At 45.8% G+C, this 14,082-nt stretch overlaps 2 protein-coding genes across 8 annotated transcripts in view; one reads left to right on the top strand and one right to left on the bottom strand.

Moving 5' to 3' along the window:
* The first annotated feature begins 329 nt into the window (after window positions 1-329).
* On the top strand, window positions 330-12,509 carry prkcq (protein kinase C, theta). The gene is made up of 16 exons (XM_078797771.1): window positions 330-816; window positions 1,812-2,011; window positions 6,191-6,251; window positions 6,999-7,167; window positions 7,234-7,265; window positions 7,341-7,426; window positions 7,485-7,614; window positions 7,692-7,931; window positions 7,993-8,150; window positions 8,217-8,390; window positions 8,457-8,548; window positions 8,629-8,691; window positions 8,752-8,890; window positions 9,034-9,222; window positions 9,294-9,422; window positions 9,600-12,509. The coding sequence occupies exons 1-16, from the start codon at window positions 699-701 to the stop codon at window positions 9,756-9,758; spliced, it is 2,139 nt and encodes a 712-aa protein (XP_078653897.1). The 5' UTR covers window positions 330-698; the 3' UTR covers window positions 9,759-12,509.
* tbc1d30 (TBC1 domain family, member 30) overlaps window positions 11,984-14,082 on the bottom strand; it is a 17,014-nt gene continuing 14,915 nt past the window's right edge. For 6 of the 7 annotated variants that reach the window (XM_078797744.1, XM_058065754.2, XM_058065757.2 and 3 more), the window contains one exon: window positions 11,984-13,367. In XM_078797744.1, the coding sequence (XP_078653870.1) occupies window positions 12,280-13,367 (1,088 nt within the window). In that variant the 3' untranslated portion in view covers window positions 11,984-12,279. The remainder of the gene's footprint in view (window positions 13,368-14,082) is intronic. The other variant, XM_078797741.1, reaches the window with a different exon arrangement.

Below are 14,082 nucleotides of genomic sequence, written 5' to 3'. Positions count from 1 at the left end.
ACTGTCGGTAGCATTGGGTTACTGGAAAACAACCGTTATTTTTAACAGCTATCCGAAAGCCCCGTGCTGCTGTTAAGGTGTCAGGGGGAGGTTTGGCAACCGTTGCAGTACACAAAGGCATGCTCAGATGAGTTTGGTAGAGAAGAACTAGAGGACTTGGTGGTTGAATGCCTTCTCAGAAGCTGTTAGCTTCCAAAAGAGGAAGTGAGTCATATACGTACACAGTGTATGTCCATATGAATGTTACTAATCTACGTTTAGGATTTCAGCTCTATTAATAGCCACCTCACACACACACACACACACACACAGGCCTCAAATATCACATCCACTGCCACAAAGTGAAAGCCGTCGCCCTCACTGCCTCACTATTTTTGTCACGAGCACAAAGAGCGGTTTGTTTTGTAGGTGGCCAGCTGGTGTTTTGATGGTTCTCCTGTCGCTTTTCCTCGCTTTCACAGACGTGCCAGACTTCAGAGGAGATCCCTCCACGCTCACCCTGCTGTTGATTCGGCATCAGGGAGGGAAGCTGGTGTGCTGGCCCGGCGTCACCACTGATGTCACAACTCCTTTCTCGTCTTCCTCTCGCTCGCAGGTTCAATCCCACCCACCCCCACCCTGGCTGCCGCAGCCTCAGTCTCTTGCAGAGGAAAGGTGCTTGAATCCCTCACATCTCCTCCACTGCCGCCACTAGCAACATGTCGCCCTTCCTGCGCATCGGATTCTCCAACTTTGAGATTGACCCGGGTCTGGCGTACCACGAGGAGGTCCTGAGCCCCTACTGTGCCGTCTACATGAAGGAGGCCGTCGACACAGGTGGGCAGCTGTCATATGTACCATTTCCTATTATTAGTTATTGTTGTTAGTTTTTATTGTTGTCGTAGTAGCAGTTGTATTATTTAGTTCAAAACTGAAAGTTTTAAATAGGGAATAATTCACAAACAAACAACAAAAAATAAGCAGGAAAAAACATTTAAATAGGATGTTTTATTGGCTGGCACAGTCTTTGTGAACGTGCTCATCCTTTGATTAATGCTGAAAAATGAATGTTTACATCATTGTCGAGTATTAGGTTTTGATAAATGGCGTGTCTAATAAATAGCGCAGTGAGTCAAACAAAAAAAAATCACAAGTGATTAAATCTTTGCTGCTTCACATTTCTCATGTCAGTTTCCCCTTTTGTGTGTGTGAGAAATGTGTTTACGGAAAAACAGGGTACAGTCAAACTGACAATCCCTGTTCATAAACTTCCACTTTATAAATAAAGTTTAGTCCTCTAGTGTTGCTCCAAGACTGAAGCTAAAGCAGTCAAGAAGCACGTTGACATCGTTCAAAGCCTTGAAGCTTTTTCACAGAAAAGCACAGGAAGTGCAGGCCGACAACGGGTCTCGTCACCTACTCCAAAAAGACGTCGTCAGCAGATGTTTTCAGGCACACATGGCAGCTACAGCGGCATCGGCGGGGGGATGAGCCGATGATGAAGACCACTTTGGGAGTCAGAGGCTTAGCGGGTTTTATTGTGGAGGCATGTGGCCGTTATGCAAGTGGATCTGTGCAATGTTATGCGCAGGAAAATGAGCAGATGTCAATGAGAGCCGATAATCATGCGGATCTATCGGGCAGAAGGTCAAAGGTTTAGACGGTGTGTTTGGCAACCTGTGAGGTTTAGCTATGTTAAATAGATCTGCCTGCTCCTCACCAGTGGAAGATTGTTCTACTGTATTTCAAACAAGGAAGGACATGACCAACATCAAACCAAATCAATAATTATTATAACCCTTTTAAAACTGCTGTGCTCCCCCCGCCCCCAGAAAAGGGTCAGGTTTACAAGCAGAAGAAGCCCACCATGTACCCCCCCTGGAGCAGCACCTTTGACGCGCACGTGCACCACGGGCGCATCATGCACGTGATGGTGAAGGACCGCACGGCCGAGCTGAAGTCCGAGGCCACCGTCGCTCTGGACTCGCTGGCGACACGCTGCAAGAAGGAGAGCGGCACGCTGGAGATGTGGGTGCGTGTTTGTTTGTCACACAAACCTTGAGATCATTTTATTCCATTGTTTAAACTGTTATTTACTGGAATATTAATTGGTAGTGCTTGGAATAGATAAAGAAGCCTTGGGAGCATATTCATCTTCACTGTCTCTATCCTAGAGCTAAAATTGAGTACAAGAACTTGACCATGTTGAATATCATTTCTAATAACTTGGTTTACCTTAACATAATTGGCAATGAATAGTTTGTCCATTTGTCGTGTTAAATTAACCCCGTAGATATTTTATGGTTTGCGCATCCCATTTCAAGTCATATTTATCATGTATGGCCTTAGTTGGGTGGTAGTTAAATGTTAAGATTTGTGTTTTCCTTAGATTAAGCTTATATCCTGAGTAAAAACCAAACATTTCCAAATGGTTTATCAGTCTTGGCAGGCTCTGATCTGGGCCCCCCATATAGCAGATGACATCATCTGCAAAAAGTCCAATAATATGTTTTTCACCATCAATCCGTATTCCAGTTAATTCTGTGCTTTGTCTAAATTGCTGTGCCAGGGGTTCAATAAAAATTGCAAAGAGGGTTGGTGAAAGGCAGCAGCCCTGTCTGGTGGACCTCTGAAGTGCTATGCTCTCAGTTAGGCTACCATTTATTTTTATTCGTGCAGTTGGTTTTTGGTACAATGTTTTAATGCATGTGATTGCCTTCTCATTTAATCCAAATATCTTGAGCACTTGGAAAAGGAAGGACCAATTCACACTATTGAATGTCTTATCTGCATCCAGGCTTATTAATGCAGCTTTAATATTATGATGCTTGACATGGTCAATAATGTGTAGTGTTCTACTAATGCTGTCATGAGCTTGATAAAGCCTGTTTGGTCCTCGTCTAAGAGGTCACTCATAATTTGTTCATATCTCTTTGCTATGATTGACGTATACAGTTTATAATCAACATTTAGCACTGAGATGGGTCTATATCCTGAGCAGGTCTGATTATCCTTTCCCTTGGAAATGACTGAAATCAAGGCCTCGTTCCATGATGGTGGGAGTACACCGTGCTCAAGTGTATAGTTAAAGGAGGACTGTAACAACGGAACAAGCTGCGTCTCAAATTTGTTGTACCATTCGGACGGCATCACTACCAGGAGATTTTAGGTTTCCTAATGGCCTTCTCTATTTCTCTATTAGAAATAGGTGCTGTCAAAAAGGCATTCTGTTTTATCCCTATTTCAGGTAAATCCAGTGTTTCCAAAAATGATCATTTGATCAATGTTTGCTGACAGGGGTTGACCATAAAGATCATTATAGTAAAATAGTAAAATACTTTTAATCTCTTTTAGGTTATAAGTCAGGTTATTTGTAGATGGGTCTCTAATTTTATAAATCGTCCCTCTTTGTCAATAATTACTTTTGTACTTTCAAATCTCACCGACTTGGATATGAGTATGACCACACCCCTCCTGTTACTCTGCCAAAAAAATCTATAGAATACACTCTGATAACCAAATCCTTTTAGCTTCTCATTTTCCTGTTGAGACAGATGAGTCTCCTGTAGATATATAATATGAGCCTTATTCTTACGCAATTTGGTCATGACTTTGCACCGCTTAACTGGGCTATTTAGACCGTTCACATTTAACGTTAATATTTTTGTTAATATTTTTGTAATATTTTGCATTCTGCAGTCAAGGCCCCAAAACGTAGAAAACATATGAACCATCACACAAAACCACACAAAACCCTGAGATACCGAAGAAAGGGGATGTACCTAGCCATCTCCCTTGGTCCCTGTTGGTGGGAGGAGGGGAAAAAACTTCCAAAAAGAAGTGCCCCTCCCTAGCACACCCCAGAAATGGGGATTCACTAGAAGGGTCCAACATTCAGCACCCTGCAAGTAAATTCCCACCATCAGCTCCATATTTATGTTGCTGTTAGTCATCAGTTTTTTCGTACATTGATGGCTCTTGAACATTAGCCATTCCTAGTTATTTAAACTCCCTGGCATCATCAAAAGTGCGTGCCTCTAACACAAACAGCTACTGTGGCTTTATAACCACGAGTGCATCGAATAACTTTATACCAGACTTGAGAGCATCTATCACAACCAATAATATCAACCTGCCACCAAGGTAGTATATGAATATGAATGTAACCAGCTGTTCTACTTATCCAAGGTTTAGAACTTTGATTGATTGTTGGATTCTTTTGAATTCCGTGAGCCTTTCCTTCGCCCCTTGTGCAGTTGTGCCTGCCGCGCCGATCTGTTTCCATGGCAGCAGCTTCCTCAATTGCCCCTCCACTGCGGTCGCCACATCCTCCCTCGTTATAGTCACCTTGATGCCCCGTTTATCCAGATCCTGGGCTGCCTTCCTTGCACTCTCGTAGATTTTGAGGCCCGTTTCCCAATGCACTCTCATCTTCGTGTAGGGTGTCTGGAAGCTGATGCCTCTCTGCTTCAGAGCTGCCTTTATTGGACCATATGCCTTGTGCTTTTCCAAAACATCAGCAGCGTAGTCGTTGTCAAAGTAGAGTCGCCTGCCGTCGAAGTCGATCTTACTCTGCCAAGCCTTCCGCAGCACCATCTCCTTCACTCTGAACTGTAGAAAATTCACCACGATTGACCTGGTGGCTGCGGGCGTGTTGGATTTAGGGCCGAGTGCCCGGTGAGCTCGCTGTATTTGTAGGTCGACCCCGTCCGGCAGCATGAGGTGTTTTTGGAGCAGTCTGTTCACAAATTCGACAGTTGACATCCCCTTCGCCTCCTCTGGCACCCCATAAATTGGAATATTGTTTTTCTGCGACCGGCTCTCCAGCTCAACAATTTTTTTCCGCATGCCGTCTCCTTCCTCTTGGCTAGCAGCATGTCCTTGCTCTGCAGCTCTTTTATAACCTCGTTTTTAAAATTTGCTTCATTGCTTTCTTAAGCCTGCTTTTGAAGTCACCGAGCCGCTGACTCAAGGTGTCTTTAAAGTCTTTAAACTCCTGCAGTGCAAGACCTTGGCCCCGCTAGCTTCTGTAGTTGTCGTCGTTGTCGTCGTCGTCGTCGTCGTCGTTTCTCCATTCATCTTTCTCCGCCATTTCCTGTGTTTCAGTTGCCTTCTTTCTAGTTAAATGACTCCTTTGCTTATTCGCTCCTTTCATAATCGAGTAGAAGCAACTACATATAGTGCCAGTTTAAATTAATTGGAGGTACTTTTGAATGCCGATGGTGGGGAGCTCACACTTACACGTCCATCTTGCTAGCGTGCCACCGGAAGTCCTCCCAAGTTCATAATTTTATAAGGTTAATAGATTATTAGAAAACCTATCTAAAAATCAAAACTAAAATCTCTTCCTGTGCTGTTAACTACTCACTTCAGAGAGCAGCACAAACTGGGTCTAACAAGGACAGAAAAACGATGCAGTTCCGTTAGTAAGTGATAAGAATATCCACTTATTGTTTTTCTTTGTCTTTCTGTTTATTTAGACACATACACAAATGCACATAATTAAGACATTGTGATTTTCAGGGTGTCCATGAATGCATCTCGCGTCCGTCTCGTGAAAATTAGGAAGTGTTGTCCCGAGGGGGACTCAAGACGTGTTTTGTGCATTGGAGATGCAGATATGTTGTTGTTGACGGCTGTTTAATGAAGTTGTAAAAGAGCGTCACACTTTGTTTGAATGTGTGGGGAACGACACTGTACTTCCGTCTGCCGTTATTACAGAGAGCTATGGTTTGACATGATGCTCATGCATTCATACCCCAAAAATGTTAACATGGTTAATTAAATAAATTAGTTACACACTATTTTGACAGCTGTACTTATAATACACAACCGAGTGGTATGTAGTATGCGCTTAAGAAGCGTTACAATGCCATCTACAAACAGAGTTGGAACGACAAGCTAGACATAGAGTATAATATATAGACATACTGCGTATAGCCTTCTAATGTTATAATGTGTTTATGAGCGAGGGCAAACAGGTAACGCCAAAAAACCCCCCAAACAGTGGCAAATCTATCTGTGGCGGTCCAAATGTATTTATGGCGGGCCACCACAAATAAACTAGCGAATGGGAAACATGGGTTACTCACGTTCAACCTCAGACTGATTCATGAGTTGATGAAGAGGTGCATCCTAACACTTGCATGCCGCACATCAAACATCACCACTGCGCTTTTTAATCGCCATCTCGTCTCTTTTTCTGTCTCAGTTGGACTTAAAGCCACAGGGCCGCTTGTTAATGGAGGCCAGATATTATCTGGAGAAAAGTGGTGAGTGTCTTTACAAACACACACACACATTTTTCTATGTTTGGATTAAATTACGTAATTCATACCGTGAATAGCTGTTAATAATCCAATGTCGTTTGGTTGCCAGATAGAGAAACTAAATAAAGTTTTTACCTACTTTTGAAATAATTTTTATAAATAATGTCATAATTTCATAGTTAATTTATAATATTATTAATATACATAATATTTATATTATATAATGTATATTAATATATATTTTATAATATTTTAAATTATGTTAAAATCCAACAATTATAATAATTATCTAACCAAATGGGCAAGTACAGGGTTAAAACAAGAATATTTAATATTTTTATAGGTAGTGAATTCCCCCCACAAGAAATTTTCAAGATACGATATTTCATGGAAAGAAACACTTTTGGGCAAAAATCATTCCATATGGAGTAATGCAATTCTGAGGCAAAAAAGAGCAAATATTTACCTGAAAGGACAAAAAAAAGTCCCCAGGTACCTTATAGGGTTAAATAACAAATAAATCTATTGAGTTGTGTCAATCTAAAAATAGAAATTATTGCTTGCGTGTTCCCTGACATTAACAACAGGCTGAGCAGGTTGCTGGAGCAGAAGCCAACCCACAGCATCACGGCTAAGATGAGCAGGTTCCATGGCGCCCTTCTGTAGCGCGCCACTTCCTGTGGGACTTGTGAACAAATAGTGCCACTCTGCTCGGAATGATGCCAACTTCTTTGAACGTCTGCGTTTCAGACGTGTCGGGGCAGGCCGAAGGCGAGCCAGAGCGAGAGGGTCTGTTTGCTCTCCACCAGCGACGCGGAGCCATCAAACAGGCCAAAATTCATGTGGTAAAATGTCACGAGTTCAGCGCCACCTTCTTCCCTCAGCCCACCTTCTGCTCCGTCTGCAAAGAGTTTGTCTGGTACGCCACTACCGTCTTTTTACTCACACCAAAGAAAACCAATACATGATGCTTGTCTGCCTGCAGGGGGCTCAACAAGCAAGGTTACCAGTGCAGACGTGAGTGTCACACAGTGTTTTACGTTGGTTTGATCCATGAGCTATCTGTCAACGCACCGTCTGTCTTGTTGGTAGAGTGCAACGCAGCCATCCACAAAAAATGCATCGACAAAGTCATCGCCAAATGCACGGGGTCGGCCATCAACAGCAAGGAGACCATGGTAACCGTGAGCTCGAAGCAAGTATGTCGTTCACTCTCTTACCTTGTCTGTGTGTCAGATCCACAAGGAGCGCTTCAAGATTGACATGCCGCACAGGTTCAAAGTGTACAACTACAAGAGTCCCACCTTCTGTGAACACTGTGGGACCCTCCTGTGGGGGCTGGCCAAGCAGGGGCTGAAATGTGAAGGTGAGAGCATACACGTGTGCATACGTACGCCACCATTTGGGGCACATTCATCATCACCTGCAGGTGTTTGTGTGCAGAGTGTGGCATGAATGTCCACCACAAGTGTCAGAAGAAAGTGGCCAACTTGTGTGGTGTCAACCAAAAGCTGATGGCAGAAGCTCTGGCCTTAATCGAGAGCAAACAGCAGGCCAAGAGCACTAGAGAAACGGACATTGTTGGTCGGGAAGGCCCGGTAGGTGTCAGCCAGCCGGGAATGATCCGAGCTCTGAGTGCAGTCCACGTGAATTCAGCTGTTTCAGTGTCGCCTGCTAGCAAAGGTACGCCCTTTGACCCTGTTAGTGGGGTTCCAGAACGCCTCCAACACTCCGCTTCCTGCAGAGTTGCAGGGTGTTTCCTGGGAGGGGCCAGCAGACACCAGCGAGCTGCACGTCGACGAGGAGGAGCCGCTGTACAATTTTCCCAAGAAGGATCAGCCCAAATTTTCCATTGATGACTTCGTCCTGCACAAGATGCTTGGGAAGGGCAGCTTTGGCAAGGTGGAGATTCCCAAACCAAAGAGTCCTATTTTCGGAAAGAAGACGTCAATGTTATTGTTTTTGCAGGTGTTTTTAGCCGAGCTGAAGAAGAGCGGGCAGTTTTTTGCTGTCAAAGCTCTGAAGAAGGACGTGGTGCTGATGGACGATGACGTGGAGTGCACCATGGTGGAGAGGAGGGTCCTCTCTTTAGCCTGGGAAAACCCCTTCCTCACACACCTGTACTGCACCTTCCAGACAAAGGTACCCTTGTATCCCCCAAACCCCTTTTCTTCTGCCCTGAAGTCACACTCTGGTGCCTGTGCCCAGGAGAACCTGTTTTTTGTGATGGAGTACCTGAATGGAGGCGATCTCATGTTCCACATCCAGAACTGCCACAAGTTTGACCTGCACAGATCCACGTACGTGGCCCGTGCCGAGACACACCGTCCTCCAGAACTGGTCCCCCACGGCCCGCATTTCTGTCTTCCTCTTCCTGCAGATTCTATGCGGCTGAGATCGTCTGCGGTCTTCAGTTCCTCCACTCCAGAGGCGTCATTTACAGGTTGGGATCAATCGGCACTCAGACAAAATGAAAAGATTCTTACCCGCTGCGTCTCTGCAGGGATCTGAAGCTGGACAATGTGCTGCTGGACTCCGAGGGGCATATCAAGATTGCAGACTTTGGCATGTGCAAGGAGAGAATGCAAGAGGAATCGAGGACGTCCACCTTCTGTGGGACACCGGACTACATCGCCCCCGAGGTTAGGACACACAGTGTAACAGTTAATCAGATGATCGAGTTGGAACGTCCCACTGTGGGGTGTGAGTGTCTCTTCAGGAACATTGGAGCACAGGTTGTTGCTCCTTCCTGAATGAACAATCGTGTTTGTGTGCTGGGTGTCAGATCCTGCTGGGTCAGAAGTACAACAGCTCAGTGGACTGGTGGTCGTTTGGGGTTCTGCTGTATGAGATGCTCATCGGTCAGTCTCCCTTCCATGGCCGGGACGAGGAGGAGCTCTTTCAGTCCATACGCACAGACAACCCCATGTACCCCCGCTGGCTCACCAAAGACACCAAGGACATCCTGGTCAAGGTCAGATTGAGCAGTGGTTTTGTCCTTATTCCATACTGTGCCACATCAGTACTTATGTGTTTGTTGTGCAGCTCTTTGTCAGGGAGCCTGAGGGGCGTCTGGGAGTCAAGGGGAACATCCGGAGGCACAGTTTCTTCAGCGCCACCGACTGGAACGCGCTGGAACTACGGCAGGTGGAACCGCCCTTCAGACCAACCTTGGTAACTCTTCCTGTTGTGAATCTGCCATTGCTGTGGCTCCTGTAGTCTTGCACTTGTGGCGCCACCCATTGCTCTCACCATCTTGTATTATGGACAGAGACTTTGTGTGGATGGAAGCTTTTCCACCCCAGAGTGGTAATGACATGTGGCACTGCCTGAATGTCTGTGTGCTTGCAGACATCGCCCAGCGACTGCAGCAACTTTGACAAGGAGTTCATCAACGAGAAGCCTCGTCTGTCGTGCGCCGACCGGACACTCATCAACAGTGTGGACCAGACCATGTTCTGGAACTTCTCCTTTGTCAACCCGGGCATGGCTCATGTCGCGGTGCATTGATGAGACTTTAAACGCTCCATGATGTGACAACCACCGAGTGAGTGGTGTGACCCGTGATGTCTGGAGCCAAGTAAGACAAAAACTGACACAAGTCATAAAGAATGTCATTAAAGTAGAAACTACTATATAACCTTTGTTCTTATCAATGATGCTACATGTGGACTCATTTACCTCAGGTCGTTTGTCTGTTGATTCTTAGTCACACAGGTCGTGGTGGTCTACAAAGGTTGACTGGTGGCGACTGGACTCATTTCATCATTTCATTTTTAGTCCAAAAGGCTTCTTCAGTTAAAAATGTAGGATGGAGTAGGAGTCCTTCCTCCATCGTTCCTGGAGTAGGAAGGATGGAGTTTCCCTATTTATGTCTGCTGGGGGTGGTCACAGTCGGGTGGTTGTTGTGCTGGGTGCCTGTCACAGCTGGCGAACGGCCGCCCTGCAGAAGAGCTCGTTGGTGGCCTCCCTTCCCGTGCACTGACCGTTTTTGCGGGAGCGATATTGGGACATACAGTGCATCGGGAAAGTATTCACAGCGCTTCACTTTTTCTACATTTTGTCATGTTACAGCCTCATTCCAAACTGTATTAAATTAACCTCTTACCTCAAAATTCTACACAAAATACTCCATTATGACAATGTGAAAAAAGGTTTTTTTGACATGTTTTGAATTTATTAAAAATAGAAAACAAAAAAATCACATTTACATAAGTATTCACAGCCTTTGCCATGAAGCTCAAAATTGAGCTCAGGTGCATCTTTTTTCCACTGATCATCCTTGAGATCTTTCTACAGCTTAATTGGAGTCCACCTGCAGTAAATTCAGTTGATTGGACATGATTTGGAAATATAATAACTGTCTACATAAGGTCCCACAGTTGACTGTGCATGTCAGAGCACAAACACCAAGCATGAAGTCAAAAGAACTGTCTGTAGACCTGCGAGACAGGATTGTCTTGAGGCACAAATCTGGGGAAGGATACAGAAAAAATTCTGCTGCTTTGAAGGTCCCAATGAGCACAGTGGCCTCCATTATTCGTAAATGGAAGACGTTTGGAACCACCAGGACTCTTCCTAGAGCTGGCCGGCCTTCTAAACTGAGCGATCGGGGAAGAAGGGCCTTAGTCAGGGAGGTGACCAAGGCCCCGATGGTCACTCTGTCAGAGCTCCAGCGTTCCTCTGTGGAGAGAGGAGAGCCTTCCAGAAGGACAACCATCTCTGCAGCAATCCACCAATCAGGCCTGTATGGTAGAGTGGCCATTAATTTAATTCAGTTTGGAATGAGGCTGTAACATGACAAAATGTAGAAAAAGTGAAGCGCTGTGAATACTTTCCGGATGCACTATATCTGCTCATAAATCGGATGATAATTGATGGCGGTATGTTGTCCTCAACAGACAATAATAAGAGTCCACTTTTCTTGATTCAACCTTTTGTGGATTTACCTCGGGTGTGTTAGTAATGGATGTATAAATAATCCTGTTCATGTCGTTGACCTGTTTACATTTGATCTGCTACTGTTCCTCAGAGGGTTGCACCGAGTCATGGGAAATAAAATGTCTTTTTTGTTTGAACAAAACAGCTAAGCGAAGCAAGGATGGTGTATTTGTGCAGAAGTAAGATTCCCATGCCTCAACATGTTCATGTTTTGTGAAAAATAACTTGAAGCAAAGCTATTCCGCAGGATGCAGTGATGTGATTTGGTGAGAAAAGGTGAGTGTTTAAATAATAAATGAGTGATGTTGACACCTACAAGCAGGCACAATATAATGATCTCTAATGAATTCTCTTTCTTTCCTCGTCAAAGTGCAGGTGTCATCAACTCCAGCCTCCCTGTACAGTAGGTCAGCTCACAGTAGTTCACTCATTTCCAGTAGGGGGAAGCAGATCCACACGATTGGACTGTGCTGTTTATAGAAAACCATTATTGGCTAGCTGAAATTAAAAATAGTGGTTTCGGAGAAGAGATTGTACAAATAATGACTATATTCTTAATTACAAGTTAAGACTGAATGAGATTTTATGTGTTAATGTCTGTCACTCACTCATGGCTTATGCAAAGCGGGTGCTCAGGGTTTCCAGGCTCTGAGCAGGAAGAGGGGTGGGAAATAGGGTGCTGCCACGATGCCCCTTATTGCTATAGCTTAGAAACTTCAGGACTTACAGACCCTTTAACACGCACAACAGTCTACATGATTTTTAGAACTGTTTAAACACAAACATCCACACAGTAGTAGCATGTCCTTTACCATTTATTGTGTTTACATTCCTCAAGGTGTTCAACAGTCGGGATGCTAGGTTACATGCTCTGCTTGGGAGAGCCTCAAACAGAAACGTGTGTCACATGTCTTCCCTTCGTGGCATAGAAACAAGTGGATGGCTCAGGGTTCCTTCTTTGTAGGTTCCTATCAGCGTTTGGTACGGTTCAGACAGACCTGCATAGGGAAGGAAAAGCTCAGCCAAACACTGAAGAGACTTTGCTCAATATTCAGGAGGCAACACGGTGTGACTGACTGTAGGCAGGTTCTCAGCGCCTCCTGGTGGTGCCAGGAGCGCTGCTACAGTTGCGGCTCAGCTGGGGGAAGTGGACGGTGGGCGTCCGAGAGGTCGGGCCGTACAGGCCGAGGTTTCGGGCTGCTGCGGACTTCCTGGGCATCTTCACACAAGGGAACGGCGAGAAGACCTGCGCTATCGTAGTGGTGGCGGCGGACGTGAAGGATGGTGCGGACAGGGATGGAGGGATGCAAGTTCGAGATGATGAGCCGATGGACGAAAGCGATGGCGTGAAGGGGGAGGCTGTTTTGTAGAAGCGGGAGCCCTGGAGAGGTGTGGATGAAGTGGGGTGATGAGCGGGGCTTCGGGTTGGGGTAGAAGGTGGCGTGGAAGAGGAGGACGGCTCTGCGGATGCCAATGTAGACACCGATGAAAGTGAGGGACTCGGAGTGGAAGGTGAAGTGACACAGGGGTCAATGGAGGTGTGAAGCGGCGGTGGAGGCGCAATGGCGGCAAAGTGTCTGTTGGAGCTCTCAGAAGTGCTCGAGTCCTTGTGTCTGCTGGAAGATGGAGGCGGCAGCAGAGGGACAGGCTGTGTATGAGAGGTCATGTTTGTAGGTTTGTCCTCCAGGTCCATGGAATCCAGTTGCACCTCCACCTCCCCCACCTCCGTCCCATCAGGAAGATTCTGCCCAGGATCTTCACATGGTGGGCCCGGGGGTGAAGACTCGGAGGAGACGCTCCCCTCCGCCAAGCCCTCACCGCCTCTCCCCTCCTCTGGCTTCACATTCTCCTCATCCAGTTCCTCCGAATTGCCAAACCCCAGCTGAGCTCGAGCCCTCGCCACATTCCTCCGATGAGCTCGCACGTGTGCTCGCCAGGGAGACCCCGCCCCGCCTCCCGAGCTCCCTGAAGACACGCTACTGTTGGAGGGCCGAGAACCGCAGTGCTGCCTGCATGGAGAGCCTCGTGTCTGGGATGACGGAGCAGGTGGGATCCCCGGTAGAGTGGAGGTGGAAGTCCAAGGAGCGCCGATGGGCTTCCGACCCAGAAACAGATGGTTGATGACGGTGCTGGAGGGGTTGAGTTGGGAGGCCAGGACGCGTGTGGCTGGACACTTGTCTGTCAATCAAACAAGGGACAAAATTAGCCCCTAAATCCACCACCAGGTGGTGCACTCACACAGAAGATGACTTCTTTTGTAAATGCAGCAGCAGATTAGTGGGAGACATTTTAGTTTTGTACCATGTGACCAGTAACAGGACCACATTGGGGAAAAAAAGGAGATGACCAGAATAATATATGCACATAGAAGCTTGCCTGAGAGAAGAAAGTCCTACATTTACAAGAATAAAGCCACCCATTTAGAAAAAAAATAGTCCTAAATTTACGAGAAAAAAAGTTGTTGACCAAGGCCAAAGGTCACATAAGGCCCCCCTTTCATAGGTGTCTCAGGCTATGCCTGCAACAAAGTTACAAGTTTTTTTTCACATAAATGTGCAACTTTATTGTTGTAATAATATGAGTTTCTTCAGGTAAATTTACAACTTGGTCTTATTTTGGAAATCTGAGATTACTCTGTGGCAACAAGCATTGCCAGAGACAGATAAGAAAAGGCGGGGCCTAATCTAGGGGGCGGGGTAAAGAAGGCAGACAAGCTAATTGGTTTGTGCTCAACTGCTGTTTTGCTGCCACGTTAGAAATAAAAGCTTGCCGAAAGCAGGAAGGAACGTTTCCTTCCTGAAGAGTCATGCTCTATTTTACCTCTGACATGACTTTATTGTCGCAATATTACAATTTTACTTTACTTTTCTTTATTCTCATAACTTTACGACTC

This window comes from Doryrhamphus excisus, linkage group LG2 (assembly GCF_037039965.1).
Source record: "Doryrhamphus excisus strain RoL-2023G ecotype Guam linkage group LG2, RoL_Dexc_Guam_v1.1, whole genome shotgun sequence".
NCBI lineage: Eukaryota > Metazoa > Chordata > Actinopteri > Syngnathiformes > Syngnathidae > Doryrhamphus > Doryrhamphus excisus.
The sequence above is the reverse complement of the archived record's forward strand: the minus strand, read 5'-3'. Positions and strand labels throughout refer to the sequence as shown.

What these genes read in the sequence shown, in the direction of transcription:
- prkcq (XM_078797771.1), top strand. Translation starts at nt 699, where the DNA reads ATGTCGCCCTTCCTGCGCATCGGATTCTCCAACTTTGAGATTGACCCG. An exon ending in TCCAGAGGCGTCATTTACAG is followed by an intron (nt 8,692 to 8,751) that starts GTTGGGATCAAT and finishes GCGTCTCTGCAG; the next exon opens with GGATCTGAAGCTGGACAATG. An exon ending in CGGACTACATCGCCCCCGAG is followed by an intron (nt 8,891 to 9,033) that starts GTTAGGACACAC and finishes GCTGGGTGTCAG; the next exon opens with ATCCTGCTGGGTCAGAAGTA.